The sequence below is a fragment of the Bos grunniens genome, chromosome 8 (genome assembly GCF_055505025.1).
Source record: "Bos grunniens cultivar Pamir isolate PY7600 chromosome 8, Bosgru_T2T1.0, whole genome shotgun sequence".
Classification (NCBI taxonomy): Eukaryota; Metazoa; Chordata; class Mammalia; order Artiodactyla; family Bovidae; genus Bos; species Bos grunniens.
In genome coordinates, this window is record NC_141172.1 from 47071019 (window position 1) to 47093194 (window position 22176).

Consider the following 22176-nt stretch of genomic DNA (forward strand, 5'->3'; position numbering starts at 1 on the left):
CTGAATCCCATTTATAACTCTGTGACCTCTTATCCCATGTGTTCAATCGTTTTTTGGAGACTTGGAGGTCATATTTTGTAGGCTTAGTATGACATTGGCCCTCCCTCATAATGGATTTTCCTGATAAGTTCTCTGTACTTTATGTCATATGTTCAGCCTCACATGCTCAAAAACTTACTCTCTTTGACTCCAGAGCTGAAGTTGAATGATTACTTTTTTCCAGCTATTTAAATTTCCCCAGCTTTCGGTTTACTCTTTTGTGGCTGGGGATCACAGTACTACTTCATGTGTTTATTGTGAGTATTATATCATCTTCACAGCTACTTTTCTGGGTGCTTTCCATTACTGAGGCACTGTGTTTACAAATGCTAACTCAATCCTCACAACAGCCCTATTGTGAAACTACTATCTCCATTTTACATGGGGAAATTGAGTCACAGAAAGGTTAAATAATATGTTGAATATACCACTGCCATTTTATGGTGGGGCCTAAATTCAAAACCAGGCAGTCTTAGTCAAGAATGTATATATGTAACCCCTATAATAAACTGCCTTCCACAAATGATATACTTAGAATGCTTTGACTCTTTCCTCTCCTCTACTAAGGGGCTTCTCTGGTGGCTCAGAGGGTAAAGCATCTGCCTGCAATGCAGGAGACCTGGGTTTGATCCCTGGGTCAGGAAGATCCCCTGGAGAAGGAAATGGCAACCCACTCCAGTACTCTTGCCTGGAAAATCCCATGGACAGAGAAGCCTGGTAGGCTACAGTCCATGGGATGGCAGAGTCAGACATGACTGAGTGACCTCCTCTCCTCTACTGCTGCTGCTGCTGCTAAGTCACTTCAGTCGTGTCCGACTCTGTCTACTACCTAGAGCTAATAAAAGGTCAAGTTCTTTCCCTCATACTTATACTTTTCCTTTATTCAGAAATGCTCTCATGCTTGACAGATTGAAAGGGTGTCCCCATGCATGCCTGTCACCACCAGATTTATCTTCCTGAACCCAGGGTTCAATATGTCACAGTTCTGCCAAAGAAAATAAAAAACAGAGGGTCAAGTATTCTCATGATTCCCTCCCTCCTAGCTACAGAGTAACAAATATATATTAATTCACTAAATTGAGTATTCAAACACTTTTCTTTGGTTAACTTCACACCAAGCCATTCCAATTTAGGGCTGTCTCTCCCCTAGCAGAGTTTCATTTTTTATTTTCTGACTTCTAAATAATAAGATAATTTACATTCATCTCATTGCATCTACTCTGGGTGGAATAAACAATTAAATCACTGTCTAGAGAAAACATGATTTAAAGATATGGAAAATGACTAAAGATGTTATTAAATTCTTTTCTCCCTATCTTAATTTCCAGTGAGTTCTTCATGCCTGGGCTGGTCGACACACACATCCATGCCCCTCAGTACTCCTTTGCCGGGAGTAATATGGACCTCCCACTTTTGGAATGGTTGACCAAGTACACATTTCCTACAGAACACAAATTCCAGAGCATTGACTTTGCTGAAGAAGTATATACCAGAGTTGTTGTAAGTATCTTGCATATGAGTATTGGTGTATTATATTCAGTCATCTATAGAAACATCCATTTCTTGGGGGCAGATTTAAGTTATTAAAAACAGGCAGTTAAGACTATCATGGACTACAGAGATGTTTTTAGTTCTTTCACAGCTCAGTGAGTTTGTGACCACTTCACCTACACAGCTAGTCACTAGCCAAGAAACACCTGAATCTAAATCCTCAAATCCCCCTGGGTTCTCATTACTCTTTTTTTTTTTTTTTTTTTTTTTACTAAATTTGGGTTTAATGCATATGTGTATTCCTTTACTCCTGCCAACCCACAGTGCTATTCTGGGTACCATATGGAATAGCTGTGTAACCTTTGGAAAGTTCTGTGACTCACTTTCCCCATCTGTAAAAAAAAAAAAAAAATAATGACAGCACCTACTTCTTAGGATTGTTATGATAATTAAGAAAGTCTATACTTGTTAAGCTCTTAAAATAGTGCCTAACATATGTATTTGCTCTAAGAAATATCCAAGGAAATCTAAAATTAAAATTAGTTAGAAGGATATCACATTATTTTGGTAGCTTTTAGGATGGTCTCCTGTTGCAAGGCATGTGGGAATGTGGTGAATATTAGCCCACTAGAGGGAACTATGGAGCTAATTCAGTCTGAGGACAGTGGCTGCAGTGTGTGCCAACTATGGGCTGGCCAAAAAGCTTGTTTGAGTTTTTCCATAACATCTTACAGAAAAACATGAACAACCTTTTTGGCCAACCCAGTATATACTAAAGGCCCTGAAATACCCTTCCTTTCACTCTCTGAGGAAAACCAGCTCCCATTATCTGCTCCAACCCCAAGCCCAAGCGATTCAGCAGCCAGAGATAACTTCTGCATTTGAGAATTAAAGCTGCAAATATCTTATCTAACCACTAACTCTTGTCATGTAGAACACTTAGTCTGAGCATTCCTGCATTTTTGTTAGACCCATTGATGGGTTTTCTCTTAAAGTAGTGTTGTGATGGTGATAATATAATAAGCCTTATACAGTGACCTAGCCTTCCTGCCAGTTTCCCACATCTTGCAGCATCCAAGCCTTGAACAGTAAAAGCAAGTGTTGTCATTTATATATTTGCCTTGCTTAGTTATAAATTCAGTGTAATTGTGGATTTTACATATTTAGCATGGATCCACATGACACCAGGAAAACTGAGGACTAAAGCTGTGTAGGAAGTTGCTAGTGCATTGTGTTAATGAATCGTTTTAACCACACCAAATCTTTTATTCTCAAAATTTATTTTTGCCTTGCATTGTTCTAAAAAGAGATATCTTAAAATTGCATTGTGTACAAGAGAAGAAAATGAGTCATGAAATCAGAGCAAAGGAAAAAATAAACCAAGAAAAATGTATACTATGGGGGTCCATGCATTTGTTAGAATCTGTCACAAATTTGGCTTTAACTGAACCAGAGAGGGAAATCAAATATTTGCTGTCAGTGAGTACAAAATAGGAGAAATAGGTGTTACTCTCAACAAGTATTTTCAGTGTACATATCCTCTGTTTCTGATTGTGAGCCAGGCCCATAGACTTTAAGAGTTGGATGAGCTGAGAGTACAATGGACATCTGGTTAAGAAAGTTGAGATTTGCTAATTAGAATCTGTCCCTTAGGCTGAAGATCACCTGTGGCAATGCAAACCAAGGTGCTGAGGCAGTACGCATAAATCAAGACATTTTTTGTTTTGTTTTTTTATTGTCTGCCTCAGAAAACAGTCCTGGATCTATAAATAGGCAATCAAGACCCCAGAGTTTTGCACAGTAATAATTTAATCTGAAAACAATTTAAAGTATATGTTAGCAAACATCTCTTGAGATTGTTAAGAAAAAAAATTCCAATAAGTCAGTCCTAGAATATCTCCCTTTAAACATTGCAAACTGGGTAAGAGATTGAAATTTCAAATTGGACTTTGGACTGGAATGAAATAGAAAGACTGGAAAGTTCAGGAATTGGTATACTATATAGATTAATATGAGTCAAAGGACAGGAGAATGAGATTCTTTGTAAATATACTAAGACAAACTGGTTGCAAATATTCTGGATAATGGAATGAATATGTTTACTCTATGGGGTTATTGAAAATTCAGCAGATGAATTCAGTTAATTCCAAAGAGGTATCAAATAATTAAAGTACAAGGTAAAAAGACAAGAGGTCAGGGCCACTCTATTCCCCTATTTTAGCTTATGGAAATTATATAATCTGATAAGGGGCCTGTTGATAGTGGCTTTGAAGCTCATGGGCATATTAACTTTTTTTTTTTTTTTTTTAAATTAGGGTCCAGTGGCTAAGACTCCAAGCCACCAATGCAGGGCGCCCAAGTTTGATTCCTGGTCAGGGAACTAGATCCCACATATCTCAACTAAGAGTTTGAATGACATAAGTAAAACTCAGCACAGCCAATTAAATAAATATATACATAAATAAATATTTAAATTAAAAAAATTTTTTTAATACCAAAAACATTATATTGGGGTATAGCTGATAAACAATGTTGTGGTAGTTTCAGGTGAACAGAGAAGGAACTCAGTCATACATATACATGTATCAATTCTCCACCAAACACCACTCCCATCCAGCCTGGCATATAACATTGAGCAGAGTTCCACATCCTATACAATAGGTCTTTGTTGGTTATCAGTTTTAAATATAGCAGTGTGTACTTGACCAAATTCTTTAACTATCCCTTCCCTCCCTGGCAACCATAAGTTCGTTTTCTAAGTTGGTTGAGTCTCTTTCTGTCTTGCAAGAAAGATTATTTCTTTTTTGATTCCACATAGAAGGGATGTCATATGCTATTTCTCCTTCTCTGTCTGACTTACTTCACTCAGTGTGACACTTACATACTTCACTCAGTATGACACTCTCTAGGTCATCCATGTTGCTGCAAATGGCATTATTTCTTTTTTAATGGCTGAGTAATATTCCATTGCATATATGTACCACATCTTCTTTATCCGTTTCTCTGTTGATAGACATCTAGGTTGCTTCCTTGTCTTGCTATTGTAGACAGTGCTGCAATGAACATTGCAGTGCATGTATCTTTTCAGGCCATGTTTTTCTCTGGATATATGCCCAGGAGTGGGATTGCAGGGGTATATGGTAGCTCTATTTTTAGTTTCTTAAGGAACCTCCATACTATTCTCCATAGTGGCTTAACCAATTTACATTCCCACCAACAGTGCAGAAGGGTTCGCTTCTCTCCACATCGTCTCCAGCATTTGGTCATATTAAGTTTGCAATCTATTTTGAGCTCAAAAGGCTTGGTTTCGACAATTCTTATCAAGAATTACAAGCTGGGGAAAGGTTGGGCAACACAGCCACAATTTTGATGTTATTGCTGCTAGATTTCTTTATAAATGGGAAAAATACAAAATTGATCATTAATGGAAGAGCCCTCTCAAAAGCCTATGAGAACCAGGGTGGAACAGGGACCTGGGACACCCAAACACAGAACATGTGAAGAACAGCAGCTGCATTTTAAATGGCTTATCCAGTAAGATTTTAAAACCGGATTTGTTCCTTACTTTTTAAATTACATACAGAAGGCACCCACATTTGGCTGAACTCAGTGGGTTCCAATATGAGTAGCTTTGTGGGTTCCTCCTTCTATTCTTCCTTGCCTCTCTTCCTCCCCCACTTTTCCCCCTACCCCACTCCTCTGTGAGCTCTCCTTGTCCTGTCCCTTAAATATAATTTGAGCCAATTCTTGAACTTTCTAGTCTCTCTAGTTTGTTCCAGTCCAGTATGAAACGGCAGTTGCTCATCTAGAAGCCTTTCTATTTGAGAACCTTTATCCCCCCTGACTCAGAGAAAGGACTTGCTCCTGGTGTCTGGTAGTATTACTTCCACTGTCATCATAGCTAATTAACTGAAATTTTCCATTTGATCTCTTCTTCAAGCCCGTTTTAGAAAGGTGTTTAAAGTGTTGAGAATTTAGAAAATGTCAGATTACACTTCTGTTTTGAGTTTCATTTTATTCTGGTTAGTAAATGTAACTTGTGTGGTTATGTTTCTTGGTAATCGGATAGATGGATGGTTTAGTCACTAAGTCATGTCCGACTCTTGCGACCCCATGGACTGAAGCCTGCCATGCTCCTCTGTCCATGGGATTATCCAGGCAAGAATACTGGAGTGGGTTGCCATTTCCTTCTCCATTCTTTAGTTCAGTTTAGCTCAGTCGCTCAGTCGTGTCCGACTCTTTGCGACCCCATGAATTGCAGCACGCTAGGCCTCCCTGTCCATCATCAACTCCCGGAGTTCACTCAGACTCACTTCCATCGAGTCAGTGATGCCATCCACCCATCTCATCCTCTGTCGTCCCCTTCTCCTCCTGCCCCCAATCCCTCCCTAACAAAAGGTCAATTTTTATGATTATTCTGTACACTTTTAAAAAGACTTTTTTGTCTGTCAAAATGACTTTTGAAAAAATATCTATTAGATTAAATTGTGTTACAAGTCTTCTATTAAGTGTTACAAGTCTTCTATCATTTTCCTCTAGTCTCCCATTTAATAGGATAAGAAACCTAGTCTTCTCTTCTTCAAGACAGAACCTCCCTCACTATGTCCTGTGTTATATCATGTGAGATTTTAGTTCCAATTTTTTTTTCACCATCTAAATTTAAAATGTTTTAAATTTGGATGCCCAGTCTTTCTTTTGGATTCATTTTCTTAGGATATAGACAATGATAATCTTTCCCAATAAAGTGGGTGATAATCCAAACCCTTGAATTACCAAAAATTTGTTTTGACTCTTGAATGATGCACTTTAGCTCTACAGAGAATTCTTGATTTGCTCACCAGCATCCAATGTACTAATGTAAATCTCATTTTCTTTCCTTTCTAGTTAATTTGCTGTCCTACAGGATTTTCTTCATCCTTGTGTTCTGCAATTTCACTTATAGATCTGTTCTTTTTTTTTCAGCTCATTTCTTTAATATAGTATCATTTCCATTTTGGGAAATAAATCTTTCTCATGCACACATGCTCATTCAATTTCTCTGCCTCTCACCCGCCCCCTACCCCACCCCCACCCGCCATTTCTCTTGCTCTTAGTATATTTTCCTTTCCAATGTGCTCTTTCTTTTGGTAGCTCTTGTTAGAAAAACAGTGACATTTCTGTATATACTTTTATGCTACATTCTTAGAGAATGCCAGTATCCCAACTTTGCAAGTCATTGATTCACTCTTGCTGCTCAGTAGCCTGTTCCTCTTTCAAGGATACTGTGTCCTGTTATATACATGTAGCAATGCTAATTTTAGATAATTTTATGCCTCTGATTGTTTTAGTTTGGTCTGCTTCCTCATGTGTTCATTCAGCAATATTCACTAAGCCCTGGCTTCCTTGGTGGCTCAAATGGTAGTGTCTGCCTGCAATGCGGGAGACCTGGGTTCAGTCCCTGGGTCAGGAAGATCCCCTGGAGAAGGAAATGGCAACCCACTCCAGTACTTTTGCCTGGAAAATCCCACGGATGGAGGAGCCTGGTAGGCTACAGTCCATGGGGTCGCAAAGAGTCAGACACAACTGAGTGACTTCACTTTGCTTCACACTAGGATGCAAGCACTTTCCTGGTAGATGGAGATTGAATTTGATGCCTCTGTCAAAGGTGTTAACTTTCCTTTTCAGCATATGATTCTGGCAGAAAGCTAGTGCATCCTTTTCTGTAGCAGACAGGTTCTAAACATCCTTTACTTACAATCAGACATATTTTATTTCATGTGCTCAGTTCAGTCTCTGTCATGTCCAACTCTTTGCGACCCCATGAACCGCAGCATGCCAGGTCTCCCTGTCCATCACTAACTCCCGGAGTCTACCCAAACTCATGTCCATTGAGTCAGTGATGCCATCCAACCTTCTCATCCTCTGTCGTCCCCTTCTCCTCCTGCCCTCAATCTTTCCCAGCATCAGGGTCTTTTCTAATGAGTCAGCTCTTTGCATCAGGTGGCCAAAGTATTGGAGTTTCAGCTTTAGCATCAGTCCTTCCAATGAACACCCAGGACTGATCTCCTTTAGAATGGACTGGTTGGATCTCCTTGCAGTCCAAGGGACTCTCAAGAGTCTTCTCCAACACCACAGTTCAAAAGCATCAATTCTTCAGTGCTCAGCTTTCTTCACAGTCCAACTCTCATATCCATACATGACCATTGGAAATACCATAGCCCTGACTAGAAGGACCTTTGTTGGCAAAGGAAAGTCTCTGCTTTTTAATATGCTATCTAGGTTGGTCATTTCATGTGCTAAGTGTCTTAAAATTTGAAAAAACTGACATAAAAATCCAGTTTTCCTAATTCTGTTGATCTTCAAGATAAACCAACATCACTGATCTCTTATAATTGGCTGAAGCTGAGTAGAGGCTGCTAGGATAGGGCATGTTCTTTCCTATTATCTTAAGTCCAAATTATTTTCTTCCTGCAGACATTTACATTTCTAACCCAGTCCCATTCTAGTCAAAAGAGTCCCCTTATTTCATAAATGAGGAAACTGATGTTGGGAATGTAAAGCAGTTTTCTCAAGGTCACACAGGTCATATCTGCAAGAAGCAAGAACTCCATGTAGTTTTTCTCTGCACTTTAAAAAGCTTCTGCTGTGTGTGGGGGTTGGGGGGTATATGGGCTATCTCTGTACTTTCCTACCAATTTGCTGTGAACCTGAAACTGCTCTAAAACATGTTTTAAAATTTAAAAAGAAGAAGAAGAAAAAAAGCTTCTGCTTAAGACAGACCAAACTCAGGTAAATCAGTACTTTTCCAAGTGTCCAAACAAATCAGGCAATATCAGTTGTGATTTGTTTCTCACAATCTTCCCATTCTTCTGTTTCATTCTGGGTGGAATTGTCCCTCATACTATTGTCATCGGGGGATTCCCTTTGCTTCTCCTCTGTGTTTAATTCCCATTTTCTCAATCTGGGAATTCTTTTTCTTTTCATCACTCTCACATTTTGTTAAAAGCACATTTTCTAGGAAATTCCTAAACTCCGAAAGCAGAAAAACATTTAAGACTTCGTATCTAATCATCTCTCTATTTGACTTTCACGCTTGACTGATAATTTACCAGGGTATAAAATTCTACATTAAAAATGATTTCCCTCCTTAAATCAACTATACTTCAGTGAATAAATAAAAAGTAAATAAAACAACTTTCCTCCAGAATTTTGAAGGCATTGTTATGCTTTCAGCATCACTGGTGATAATGTTAGTGCCACTGTGATTCCCATCATTTGTCTGTGATGGTTTTCTTTCTGTGGAAGCTTTTAGTATCTTGTCTTTATTTGTAGACTTAATAGCTTACAGTTATATGCCTTCCTTGGTTTCTGTTTTTCATTCACTGAACTGAGCATTCTATGAGGAGTTTAAGTTTGGAGACTAATATTATTTCTCAGACAATTTCACCTCCTTCCTTTCTTTTTTTAAAAGAAAACTTTTTTCTTCAGAACTCGTATTCTAAATGTTGAATTTCCTAGACTGAGCATATTTTTCTTATCTTTTCATCCTTGACTTTCATCTTTCTTTCCTGAAAAATTCTCTTCTAATTTAACCTTCTGTTAATTTCCATATTTCATTTTTTAGTATTTTTACTTTTGGAGAGTTCTGTTCTCTGATTTCCACAGCATTCTGTCTTTTTTTTATGTGTGTGTGGATATGATATCTTCTTTTATTTCTCTGAGATTGTTAATTAATTTTTTTTAATCAAGCTTCCTCCTGATGCTACAGATTGGCTGTTTCCTCCAACATTTCTTTCCAGATTCTTTCTTCCTTTCCCTCTCCCCTTTTTTTATGGTAGCTTTCCACCAGTGTCCATTGAACCTTAAATGTACAGTAGTATTTGCCTGTGATGCTCTAAGACGTTGATTGAAAAAGATGAGGTCACACTGGTTGCCTGGTAAGCTTCATTATAGGGTGAACAGTGAAGGCAGTGAATAGCCATTCTACGTGTGGATCCTAAATGTCATTGTGAGGACATCTGTCTTCTAGAGCCATTTATCTTCTCTAGAAAGAAGTCCTTCAGTCCTGCCAAAACTGGTGGAAGTAGTACCCGTGACATTTTGGGGAAGATGACCATGGGTCCCAGAGTCAGCCACCTGTCTACTTAAGCCTCTTCCTTTCAGCCTGTGCCTCACCTTGTCCTTTTGGGCTTATATTCTCTAAATACTATCCAATTTCTGCAAAGAGTAAATCTCTTTTGCAAGGAACTGCTGATTTCAACAGGAAAGAGTCCTGCCAAGGTTTAATCATCTGTATACACACTTTCAGCCAATTCCCTGTTAACAACCACATGCTTCTCTCTTTTTCCAAGTTGCCTCCAGGTTTTTATTCATGTTTTTTTCTTCTGTGAAGATGTTAAAATATTTCCTCTGCTCATGTCTCCTCTCTTCTCATGGGTTAATAAATGTTACACTCCATTACATTATTTTAGTGGAAATTTCCTGAGGAAGAGAGATAGATACATGTGATCAATCTGCCAGTTTGAACTACATAGCTGGCTGAATAATTTTATCCTGTAATTTCTAGAAAAAAACGTATTTATTCTTTCCCAATAAAGCTTGCATATCGATAAACAATCCTAAAAAGTCAGGAATTAGTATCACATTTTATAAATTCTGCAACATAGAACCTTGTGAATCTAGGAAATCAAAAGTTCTAACATTTTTGAAATATGAATACTTTTGCCATTTACCTTAATTACATTTCATGTCAAGATGGCATTTCTTTAAGTAAAAACATCTCAAAATTGAAAACCAAAATTCCATCTTCATGTGTATATGCCATGTGACTTTTCTGGGCACAGGCAATTCATGGTTTTTGTGATTTATTTTTAGAGGAGAACACTAAAGAATGGAACAACCACAGCTTGTTACTTTGGAACAATTCACACTGACTCATCACTGCTTCTTGCGGAAATTACAGGTGAGGAGATAAAAGGATGATTTACGGGCACATGAAGCAGACAGGCGGACCATGATGGCAGGGACTTTTACTTATGAGCAGTCCTGCTTTTTAACTGCTAGAATTTGAGCACTGCACGTCTTGCAAGTGATTAGGTATTTGTGTATTACAATGGCCCTTGAACTTTTTCTATTGTTTAAGTAATTTGATTATTTACTTTTTGTTTTTGGTTGTAGGATGATGTAAATAGGTCTGTATTAGTTTAGGGCTTTTGGGAGCAGATTTACTAATTCTAGCAATGACCACAGTTTATTCTAATCAACAGATAGTTCTTGGCTGTTGGCTAGACTCAGGGCACTGTGCTAGATGCTGGGAACAAACACAGTAAAATGGAAAATAGTCTCTGCCCTTGAGGAACCAGATAGGATTAACTGATTAATAGGTACACACATTGATTAATGGTCTTCCTTCATGGCTTAGTTGTAAAGAATTGGCCTGCCAATGCAGGAGAGGTGGATTTGATCCCTGGGTCAGGAAGATCCCCTGGAGAAGGAAATGGCAACCCACTCCAATTATCCTGCCTGGGAAATCCCATAGACAGAAGTCTGGTGGGCTACAGGCCATGGGTTCACAAAAAAGTCAGACACAACTTAGTGACTAAACAACAACATAGATTAATAACTTCAGTAACAGCTGTAGTGTTCTTACTAGATGTCTGGTATTGTGCAAAGCACTCTACATGGATTAGTTCAGTTTAGCTGTAAATAGCCTTCTGGGACAGTTATTCATGTCCCTGTGTTACAGATGGATAAACTGATGCTCAGAGAAGGTATGCAACATTCCCAAGTCACACAGCTAGTCGGCAGAGCTGAGACTGGATTTAGACTGATGATTCCAAAACTTATACCCAGCACATTGCCCACCACATAGCAGGTGCCAGTAAATACTACTGACTGATGTGCTGACACTACTGTTTGCAGGCCAAGGTAGTGTAAGCCAAGGACCTCAAGTGTGACACTGAAAGTAAGTATTGTGAATTTTGGAGGAGACAGAATGAAGCCAGAATTGGATCATCTGGAAACGTTTCATTGAAGGAACCTTTAAACTGGACTTTCAAGGGAGACAAGGAGAGAGGAAAATGCCTTTAAGACAGGAGAAGTGACATGAGGGTATGGGTATGGGGTCAGGAATGTCCATAGAGGATTCAGGAAGCAGGGGACAGAGGAGTTGAACTAAAGGGAAGGATTCATTGCATGGTGGGATGGAAGAAGTTGGGCTGAGGGGATGATTCAGACTGTGGAGTGATTCAGATATGCATCAAAGACTCAAAAAAGATTTTGAGCCAGATAAGGTATGTGATGAAGGTGGTGATTTAAGGAAGAGTAATCTAATGGCCAGGTATTACAATGAATTACAGGGGAATGAGAGATGTAGAAAGACTTCTGAAAGACTCTTATGACAGAGGTAGAGATATTAAAATAATGAACATTGCCTCATGTAGCATCAACTTTCTAACTGAAATAGAATTCCTCTAGCACCTCTAATAAGCATTAGGTTCTTCAGTGCTGAGAACTTCTAGTAGGATTAAGCAAAATTCCCCACAGGTAACAATATTGGCAGTGGAAACAGTGAGCGACTTTATTTTCTTAGGCTCCAAAATCACTGCAGATGGTGACTGCAGCCATGAAATTAAAAGACACTTGCTCCTTGGAAGAAAAGCTATGACAAACCTAGAGAGCATATTAAACAACAGAGACATTACTTTGCCAACAAAGGTCTGTCTAGTCAAAGCTATGGTTTTTCTATTAGTCATGTACGGATGTGAGAGTTGGACTATAAAGAAAACTGAGCGCCAAAGAATTGATATTTTTGAACTGTGGTGTTGGAGAAGACTCTTGAGAGTCCCTTGGACTGCAAGGAGATCCAACCAGTCCATCCTAAAGGAAATCAGTCCTGAATATTCATTGAAAGGACTGATGCTGAAGCTCTAATACTTTGGCCACATGATGCGAAGAACTGACTCATTGGAAAAGACCCTGATGCTGGGAAAGATTGAGGGCAGGAGGAGAAGGGGATGACAGAGGATGAGATAGTTGGATGGCATCACTGACTCGATGGACATGAGTTTGAGCAAGTTCTGGGAGTGGTGATGGATAAGGAGGCCTGGTGTGCTGCAGTCCATGGGGTCGCAAAGAGTCGGACACGACTGAGCAACTGAACTGAACAATACTGGCACTGCTACAGTTAAGAATAGTGACAGTATCTTTTCTAAGCCCTATGTGCCAGACACTTTATATACATTATTGGGTATATTCCTCATAACCTTGCACATAGTAGAGGACATTGCACACATCTGAGTTTAGACCTTAAGCAAATAATATCCTTCATCCTGGGTGTAAAGAGATATTTTACGTCAGGTGCCAATGGGAGAATCTTTACTACTTACAGAATTAACTGGCTTTTTTAAAAAATTGTTCTTAAATGGTATGATGATCTTTTATACCCTCACTTATGTTTTCATAATGATTTTAGTTTAAAATGTTTTTAAAGGGCTCAGAAAAGTACATTTTAGGAAAGAAACATGACTTGAAATTGTTTCTGTGTTTCTTATAGAAAAATTTGGGCAGCGGGCATTTGTGGGCAAAGTTTGCATGGATTTGAATGAGACTGTTCCAGAATACAAAGAAACCACTGAGGAATCAATCACGGAAACAGAGAGGTATGTTTGTCTTGATTTATCTTATGGATGGAGTTACAGATGGAGAGAAGAAACCCCTTTAACCCAGGCAGAATGTGCACATATGTCGCTGACTAGGTTTGTCTAACTTTTATGAAATTGACCTGATCCTTAGGAAAATGTTGCACGTCAATACTATTTTTGTATGTCAAGTTATATTTGAAAGCCTCTGGGTACGTACTATACTTTAGGAAAAGCAAATCCCTTTTTAAAATGAAGGATTTTTAAAAAAGTGAATGATTTGCCTACTTCATTATAGATCTGGGCTTCTCCTGTAGGTTAAACTTGTGTTGAGTGTCTGTGGCCTGCTCATTAAATTACTTTTGGTTATAGGTCATCCTATTGCTTGAGATCATGAGCTTTTGTTATATTCTTTTTATTTTACATGGGGATATGCTACTGATGCCATAGGTACTTTTTCTATTTGTTTATTGGCTGTGATAGGTCTTCATTGCTACACTTGGGCCCTCTGGAGTTGTGGCGAGTGAGAGCTACTCTTTGTTGTAGTGTGCAGGCTTTTTATTCTGGTGGCCTCTCTAGTTTTACAGCATGGGTTCTAGGGCATGCAGGCTTCAGGAGTTGTGGCTCCTATGCTCTAGAGCACAGGCTCAATAGCTGTGGTGCACAGGCTTAGTTGCTTTGCATCGTGTGGGATCCTGCTCCCCAGATCAGGAATTAAACCTGTGCCTCCTGCATTGACAGACAGACTCACCACCACTGAGCCACCAGGGAAGCCCTTTTTCCTACATTTCTTTAATGGCTTTCTCATGGTACCTTGAGGCTTTCACAAGGAACTGTGTTGTATGACACTCAACATCCAAGAAATACAGAAGGAAATTCTTTAGCTTTATACCTTCCTTAAGACCAAATGTATCCTGATGCAAAGTTTGAGAAGTCCAACTTTTCTCCACTCCTCAGGCCTTCACCTTAAGCGTGTCCTCTGAAAACAGTGGTTTAGAGGTTCCTATGTGCCCACAGAGAGAAGGAAGCACACATTTTCCCCTTAGCATTTGGCCATATGCTCAACTTTTCTAGGAATCTGTGTTTGTGGGAATGTGCTGTGTGCTAAGTTGCTTCAGTTGTGTCTGACTCTTTGCGACCCTATGGACTATAGCCCTCTAGGCTCCTCTGTCCATGGGATTCTCCAGGCAAGAATACTAGAGTGGATTGCCATTTCCTTCTCCAGGGGATCCTCCCAACCTAGGGATCGAACCCAGGTCTCCTGTATCTCCTGTGCTGGCAGGCAGGTTCTTTACTACTAGCGCCACCTCGGAGGCCCTGTTTGTGGGAATAGTGAACCCTAATTCACATTTTATTACTAAACAAAGTAACACCAGAAGGCAGGAGGCTATAATTCATAAATATTTCCAGCCAAGGCAGAAGTAGTCATTTCATAGGCCATGTAGATACCATCATCCCCGCTGATATAATTGGTAAGATCACCACCCCTGTCACTACCTGCTTCACGACCATGTCTGGCCTAGTCCTTCTGCTTTACTCCAACATCCATGCCCAGCAGGACCTGGCCTTTGAAAATAAATGATCTACTGGATTGTGTGGGCAAGCAGCTTCTACTTTAGGGAAATTGAAAGTGCAGAGCCCATGGCTTCTAAACACCTCCAGGTACATAGGACCCCACGACTCTAATGTCCATGGAACATAAACATACGGCGATGTTCCCTGAAACAGAGCTTAATGTATCTGAATGCCGTGAGTGCTGGGAATACTTGTGAACAGCCCAGCTGATGGTAGATGATAAAACTGCATTTCCCTGTGATTTTGTACTCCATCTCCTGGACTACAAATGAGAGAACAAAGTAATTACTACGTGTTAATCCGTAATTAGTGGTGGTGAAACATATTCAGCATTAGAAATGTTTATATTAAAATTAGGGCAAATGTAAGGATCATGTTTTTATCCTTTTAAAAAATTTATTTGAGAAATGCCTAAATTTTCTAATGTTACATTTGTTGTTTTCTTTCAGATTTGTGTCAGAAATGCTCCAGAGGAATGTAAGTAAACTTGTTCCTAGCTCTCTTTTGGATTGCCTTTGTGTTGACTAGAGGATTTGTTGGTTTTGGTAGAGGTTAGTCTGTATGGTTAGCTTATTTCATGCATGCAAAAGTATTTTCCTAAAACCTTAAATTGTTTTCATGGGGAACCCATCAACTCAGCTTAGTAAGGTCAGGCATTTTTTTTACTTTTTCAGTGGTCTTCCCTCCCTCTCCTCTGAGACCTTCTAATTTCACAGGATGGGTCTGTGGGAAGTGGGAGAGGGCTTCATTGATGTAGACAGGTTGGTGGCCACTAGATGTTGTGGTGTGGATTGTTAGCTATATCACCATTGGCTCTGGCCTCTTGTACCCCCGATCGGGTCTGAAACACAGGTGGTGTCAAGCCAAGATGCCCCCGCCAGACTGCCTTGGTCCATAGATGTTTGGCATGTCATGTAAAGGCCCTAGCCAGGCACCTCCTTCACAGTGTCCTGGTGTTGTGAGCCTGTGGAGGCAGTGCTGTCTTCTGTCCCACCCCCCTAGCAGGCTGGTCTCTGGCTCTACTGGGCAATCTCTTAGATGGCAAACCAGACTCTTCCCTCACCATTTTTTAAGGTCCAATTGGAAACCATAGGATGCCTCAGTATTTCTTTCAGTCTAATCCTGGGAGACCTAGATGCAACTTAGTGGATCCTTAGCCTCACCACTGCCCTAAGATGTAGAAAGGGGAACAGACCACCACCTCATTTTCAGTTTCCCCAGCACTCTCCTTTGAAACGTCTCCTCTGCCTCCTGATTCTCTTCATAAAAGCCACTCAGTCCGAGCTTTCATGTGTCTTGCATTTGAGATGGGGTCTTCTTCCATTGAACTTGGTGGTACAGAAATACCCTTCCTTGTCCTCAGCCATGAGCCATTTCCATGAAACCCATCCACAACTCTTGGAATGAAGAACTATTCCCAGAGATGAAGATATAAAATCGTGTTGTGGTATGAAATGCATTTTGGGGTGTGCTGCACATTCAGATATCATAGTTTCTTTACCAAGTGTTTTTGCTGATTTCCAGTATACTCGAGTACAGCCCATAGTGACACCGCGTTTTCCCCTTTCCTGCTCTGAGACTTTGTTGCGTGAACTCGGAAACCTCGCGAAGGCCCGTGATTTGCACATTCAGGTGGGCATTTTTCTCCTGTTCGTGCCTATGTCTTGACCTGCAAGACTTCTCTGTACTCTGAATTCTGGCAGTAATTTCATAATCTCCAAGTCTTCTACTGTGGAAGAGGTAGGTTTCCCCTCTTTCCTCTTTTAGTTCTTTTGACTGGCAATTAGCATGACATAAGACAGATTAACAAGAGAAAACAGAATTTATTACGTGTGCACAGGAAATCCACATAAGTATCAGGATTCCAAAGACAGTAAGGCAAGGTGAGATATATATATATATATATATATATATATGTTCTAGACTAAGAAGAAAGTAGGGGTCTCAGGCTTCAAGCAGAAATAAGGCACTGAAAATAAGAAGTTCCTATTTGGTAAGCAAATATGTGCTGAACCATTTTGAGCTGGTGGACTTTGCTAGGTTCCCCCTGTCTATATACCTAGTACCTTACTATAGTTATCTCTGATAATAGCTCTTTCCTGGGACAGGCTTCCTATCTTAAGTAGGTGGTAAGGAGGAAGTTCAAAGCTTCTTCTGAGTCTTTTGGGCCTTGATTAGTTTTTACCTCAAAATAATCTACATCCAGAGTGGCACACTTTGGGGGCAGCCTGCCCTTAGCCTCATAAGATCTCAAGATATAGCAACATAGGATATAAGGTTCCTTAGAGACATTACCTAAATCTAGCTTGCTATTTAGCTAAAAACCTGAAGGTTCCTTTTGCCCTGAGTCATCTCCAATCTGGCTGCCAGAGATGAGGACATCTTAAGTAACCAGGCAGGATTAATGACAAACTGGTTACCTGCTCTCCATAGGATACATCTAATGCGTTTCTTTCCTGCTTCTCTTTTGATACTTTCTCAGTGTTCTAATCCTTCCTTTTTAGAGGAACCATCTATTATTTGAAAAGCAGAAAGAACCTAATTTCCACCTTACAAAAATGGATTTAAAAGCCCTTTTGTTCCAAGCTTCTTAATTTAAAGTCAGGAACAAAAAAAAGTATATCTTACTTTGTCATTAAGTGGTTGCAATTTAGGAATAAAACACTTTCTAAAGCTTCCAGCTGGGTTAAAATTGGGAGTTGGGAGCTTTCCTCCTCCATTCAAGCTACATTACATACTGCACTAAAATTTTTCCTCTTAAGAGTTGACTATCCAAAAACAAAGGGCATGTCAGGGAAAGGCAACACATTGATCCTTTATCATTTCATAGGATGGAGGATTATTAAGATTTATCTTGTTAGGGTTCATTAACTATTTTTGTCTTTCCCCATTTTTTTTTTTTGGTGGTCTGTGATATTTGAAATTTTTTATTCAATCCCACACAATTGTAGGGAAGGAAAAAATTATCCTTTACATTTTTAGGGCCACTGGCTGGGCCTGAAAACTAAACTGACATAGATGGATTAACAGGAGAAAAGCATACAAACTTATATAAGTTTTATATGATACAAGAGCCTCATTAGGAAACAGAGACACAATGAAACATACCTGAGTATTTTTATGTTAGGTATGGTGACGAGTGTACAGTCCTGGAGGAGCAGGATGGGTTAAGGAGTATGAAGCAAGCATAGTAAACGGGGAAAACTTAGCAAGGCCTGGTTCTTCTTGGTTTCCTTTGTCTTCAGAAATAAGGGTACTCCTTTCCTTTAGGTATAGGGTGGGAACCTCTCATACAAGAGTTTTATGACCTATTTCAGGAAAAAGGGGGTGAAGGTAAGATCAGAGTGAACCATCCTACTTTTACCATTTTCTCAAATTTCTTCGGCTTAAAATATTCAGTATTCCAAGGTGCCATATTTTGGGTTAGTGTGTCCTGAACCCTGTAAACACACAGAAGAATCAAGTATTTACTTGCTGGAGGTGTATATACATGTATATGTGCATATTTACTCAAATTTATCAAAATGACACAAACCATCTGGTTTTCCTTTCCTCTCTTCCAACGTCCATGCCCATTTCTCAGCGGTCTGGATTTCCTCAAGGCAGGGAGAGAGCTCATTCTTCAGATGGAACTTTCTGTTTTTAGTCCATTGTTATTTTTTATTTATTTGGCTATTTATACTCTACCTCTGGGAGGAAGGGAAGTGGCATTGCCATTTCTGGAAGTAGTAACTTGCTCATGAGTTATTTCTTATAACATATACTATACTCATCACTGGTTGGTCAGAAGTGATTTTTGTTTTAGGTGAGGGGTCGGTATGGTGACACATCGTGTCTCAAAAACACTTTATACCATCTCAGGTTTTGTGGTTCCCTGGAGAAAGGACAGTGTTGGGGCCAGGACTTGCTTGTTTTGCTTGTATGTGCATTCTTATACGCTCTTTCTTGATGATGTCAGGACTGTTTGTCTCTTATTTTCAAGCTATTTCCTGAAGAAGAACTCATTCTGGAAGCTGACAAAGGGGACAGAATGGGAGCAGGGTCCCAGAGCCCAAACCCTGCTTCATTCTGTATGGCAACTCGTTTATACCTTTTAAATATTGAATATCTTTGAATTTTTATAAGAATAACACATTGAAAGCTAAAAGAATTTAGAAAATCACTCATCTTGCCCAACACTTTTATTTGCAAGATGAGAAAATGGAGGTGGAAAGAAAACAACTGACTTACCCTAAGACACATATGTAGGGTCAGAACCTGGGCTAAAATTCAACTTTTTAATTCATATTTCAGCTTTTTTATAGTAAACCATGCTCTATCATTTTGATGGCCAATGAACTCTTTTCTTAAATGGCCAACACCAGAAAAGGCAGGTGACTTATGAATAGCTAGGCTCCTGACTCTCTTCAATTAGTATTTTTTATTTTTACTTATTCTTGCTATAGTTTGAAATTTGAAAAGACTGTTAGAAAGCATTACATGGGTTAGGGTTAGAATAGTACATGTTCATATAAGTATATATTCATAGTTTCATTGTCATATATATACTAAGAATTGTTTTAAATAAAATACATGAACCATCCGTTATTTTATACAGGAAGGTAGACACCATCCACATCATTTGGGGGTAGGAAGTATAATTTCTAATGGTATTTTACATTAAGAAACTGAAAATGTTATTTCTTTTCTTGTAGAGCCATATAAGTGAAACTCGTGATGAAGTTAAAGCTGTGAAAAACTTATACCCTGGTTATAAAAACTACACAGATGTGTATGATAAAAACAATCTTCTGACAAATAAGGTAAATTGCACATCATGATACAATCTATATGAAGTAGGGCATATTTATCTAAATTTTAAAATCTCATAGAATCTTCAGAATTCTGTAACACATGCATTTTCCAAATAAAAGTGCACAGTGTGCATATGCATGTGTGCGTACAATTAAAAATGGGCCGGACATTTCATCCCTAGTGAATAAATCATTAAATTTATTGGTAAATAAATCTAAAAACTTCTTTGAGGGTGGGAATGTCATTTGGTCCAAGGACATTTTTGTCAGTATCCATTAGAATGTGAATGTGTTTCTCTTTCAGTTAGCAAATGTATTTCTGAAGATCCATTCTGTAAGGAACATGAGTAGGGATGTTAATTACATATGAAAGTTAAAAAATGGCTATCAGTAGGGAATTGTTTAGATTATAGAACATAGGTAATTAGAATTTTATCCAGCATTCACAAAGAATGAGTTATACAAGCTTACAAGGGAGAATGTTTGTAGAAATATTGTTTGATGTGTGTTTGTACATGTGTGGGTATATGCTCACTTAGCAAACACTGCCTGGAAGACAGACACTGAATGTTAAAAGTGATCCTTCCTGAGGAAGAAAGCAGAGGACTTTTGACATTTTTAAACACTCTAAGACTGCTTTTTTAAAGAAATGAGTATGTATTATATTTATAATTAAACAATTTTAAGTTAATTAAAATTAATATGAGTGAGGAGAGATCTCATTACAGCAATATATCCCCTGGCCTTGGCCTTTAATGAAATGTATGAACTGCATGGAAAGTTTAATTATTATGGCAAATGAATTCTTAGGGAGTATGTGAACAGACATCTGAATATGATTGGTTTCAAAGGTTAATATTCTGCATAGATCTTGTTTATGCTACATTGTAATTTTCACCCTACTCTACATCTATTTCCATATGATTAATAAATTAATTTGCATGTTAATTTGCATGTTAATTTTATTTGCACAGAGGTTGGAAAGATTTTATTTTAATGATAATTCTGTGGTCATTGAATCATGCTCCCCAAAGAAGAAAGCTATTTAAATACAGGTTTTATACTGACAGAAAAAGAATTTTGCAAGAGTAAAATCTTATTCAGGAAAACCCACAAATATTATCAGGATTAAACATTAAGAGAAGTCTCACATGTGTGCAGTGCCTGCCTTCTTGAATCAATTTTACCAGCTAAATACCTGGTTGGGAGTGAGGACTAACTTTAGCACTTTGAAGTGGTAGACTCCACCTGGAATGCTCTTCTCTCCAGACAGTGATGGCACATGGCTGCTACCTTTCTGAAGAAGAACTGGATGTATTCAGGGAACGAGGAGCGTCCATCTCGCATTGTCCCAATTCTAACTTATCGTAAGTCGGCAATTATGGATTGGTAGATTATGAACGTTTGGACTGCAGAGCAGCAGCCAGATATCTTTTGTTTTCTGTCAGTCCTCCAGTATCTCTCTTCTGTAGTTATGTTCGATTGGGATGTGACCTAGATAGAACGATGCCTGTCTGTACTACACTGAGGAGACTGAGAGCACTTAAAAAGAGGCGATTTTTTACAGAGTGTACATTTGAGGAGCACCATATCTCTTAAAATTTCTGAGTTTGCACAAAACAGAACAATAGGAAACAGAGTTCAAAACCAATAGCACTGAGAATTTAGAGCTAAGGATGGAAAGAGTGCATATGCCAACCAGGTGTTCTAAAGAGAGGGTACTGACCTCCCATTACTTTGTGTTGTACAAACTACCAGAAATGGTGCAGTGCTACCAGAAGCCGTCACCCTTTGGTAGATGTCATGCTTCTGTACCCGACAAGATGCATTTAGGAGGGACCCTGTCCTACTGTTAATTCCCCAGGATGGAGAACACTTTATTTACAACTTTTTTTTAACCTTTTGAAAAGTTATAGATGCATAAGGGAATCAGATGAAAGTTGCCTGTATCTTCATGGAAAAAACCCCACAGACATGAAAATGCTGCATCTAATTTTTGGGAATTCATGGATCCCATAATGCCAACCCGTGAATGCTAGGCTAAGAGTTCCTGTTCCAGGATTTCATACTGAAAGGATCTCTCATTTCTGGTGTTAGTTGACCCAGAACAGAGCGAGAGGCAGGTTGCGGTGGATCATTAATATATTCATTCAATAAATTTCTTAGTTTCTGTTAGATTTTCATTTTTTTGAGGATTACTTTATATCCTTCCTCATTTTGAGTTCTTGCAAAAGCAGAACATGGCATAAGGATTTATGTGCAAGTAATTTATTTGGGAGGTGATCTCAGAAAGCACCTTTAGTGGGGAGAGACAGAGAAGGGAAGGAAGTCAGTAAAGAGCACGTTACCAAGCAGGTTATCACCATAGGCTCCTGGAATTTAATCCTCCTGGAATACTCAGGGAACCAATGTACACCTCAAGGACACCCTGCCCAAGAGATGGGGGAGCTGAAATAGTTATACCCAAACTTACCAGTTATTGGTGGAGGGCTGCTGGGTCAGGGCGAAGGGGCATGGAATCTCTGCAATTTCAGACCTTCCCCAAAAGAGAGCAGAGCAGGCTGCAGCTTTGTGAGAGAGCCTCCAGGCAGAAAGGAGACGGTTCTGACTGTCAGAAGTCTGGGGACTCTGTGAGTAAAAAAGTTCTAGTCAGTGGCAGT

At 39.1% G+C, this 22176-nt stretch overlaps 2 protein-coding genes across 13 annotated transcripts in view; one reads left to right on the forward strand and one right to left on the reverse strand.

The window, feature by feature from the left end:
• The window catches only part of GDA (guanine deaminase), a 249691-nt gene that overhangs the window by 199476 nt on the left and 28039 nt on the right, over positions 1 to 22176 (forward strand). For all 6 annotated transcript variants that reach the window (XM_086415517.1, XM_086415515.1, XM_086415520.1 and 3 more), the window contains exons 3-9: positions 1368 to 1539; positions 10384 to 10471; positions 13064 to 13169; positions 15173 to 15200; positions 16248 to 16355; positions 19418 to 19525; positions 20786 to 20883. In XM_086415517.1, coding sequence (XP_086271643.1) covers positions 1368 to 1539; positions 10384 to 10471; positions 13064 to 13169; positions 15173 to 15200; positions 16248 to 16355; positions 19418 to 19525; positions 20786 to 20883 — 708 coding nt within the window. The remainder of the gene's footprint in view (positions 1 to 1367; positions 1540 to 10383; positions 10472 to 13063; positions 13170 to 15172; positions 15201 to 16247; positions 16356 to 19417; positions 19526 to 20785; positions 20884 to 22176) is intronic.
• Positions 9166 to 22176, reverse strand: part of LOC147367024 (uncharacterized) — a 123464-nt gene continuing 110453 nt past the window's right edge. For all 7 annotated transcript variants that reach the window (XR_015169722.1, XR_015169720.1, XR_015169718.1 and 4 more), the window contains 3 exons: positions 21990 to 22144; positions 17832 to 18031; positions 9166 to 9990 (listed from right to left, as the gene is read on the reverse strand). Coding sequence is in view for 1 of the 7 variants with exons in the window: in XM_086415524.1 (XP_086271650.1) it covers positions 18025 to 18031; positions 21990 to 22144 (162 nt within the window). In the remaining 6 variants the exon portion in view is untranslated. The remainder of the gene's footprint in view (positions 9991 to 17831; positions 18032 to 21989; positions 22145 to 22176) is intronic.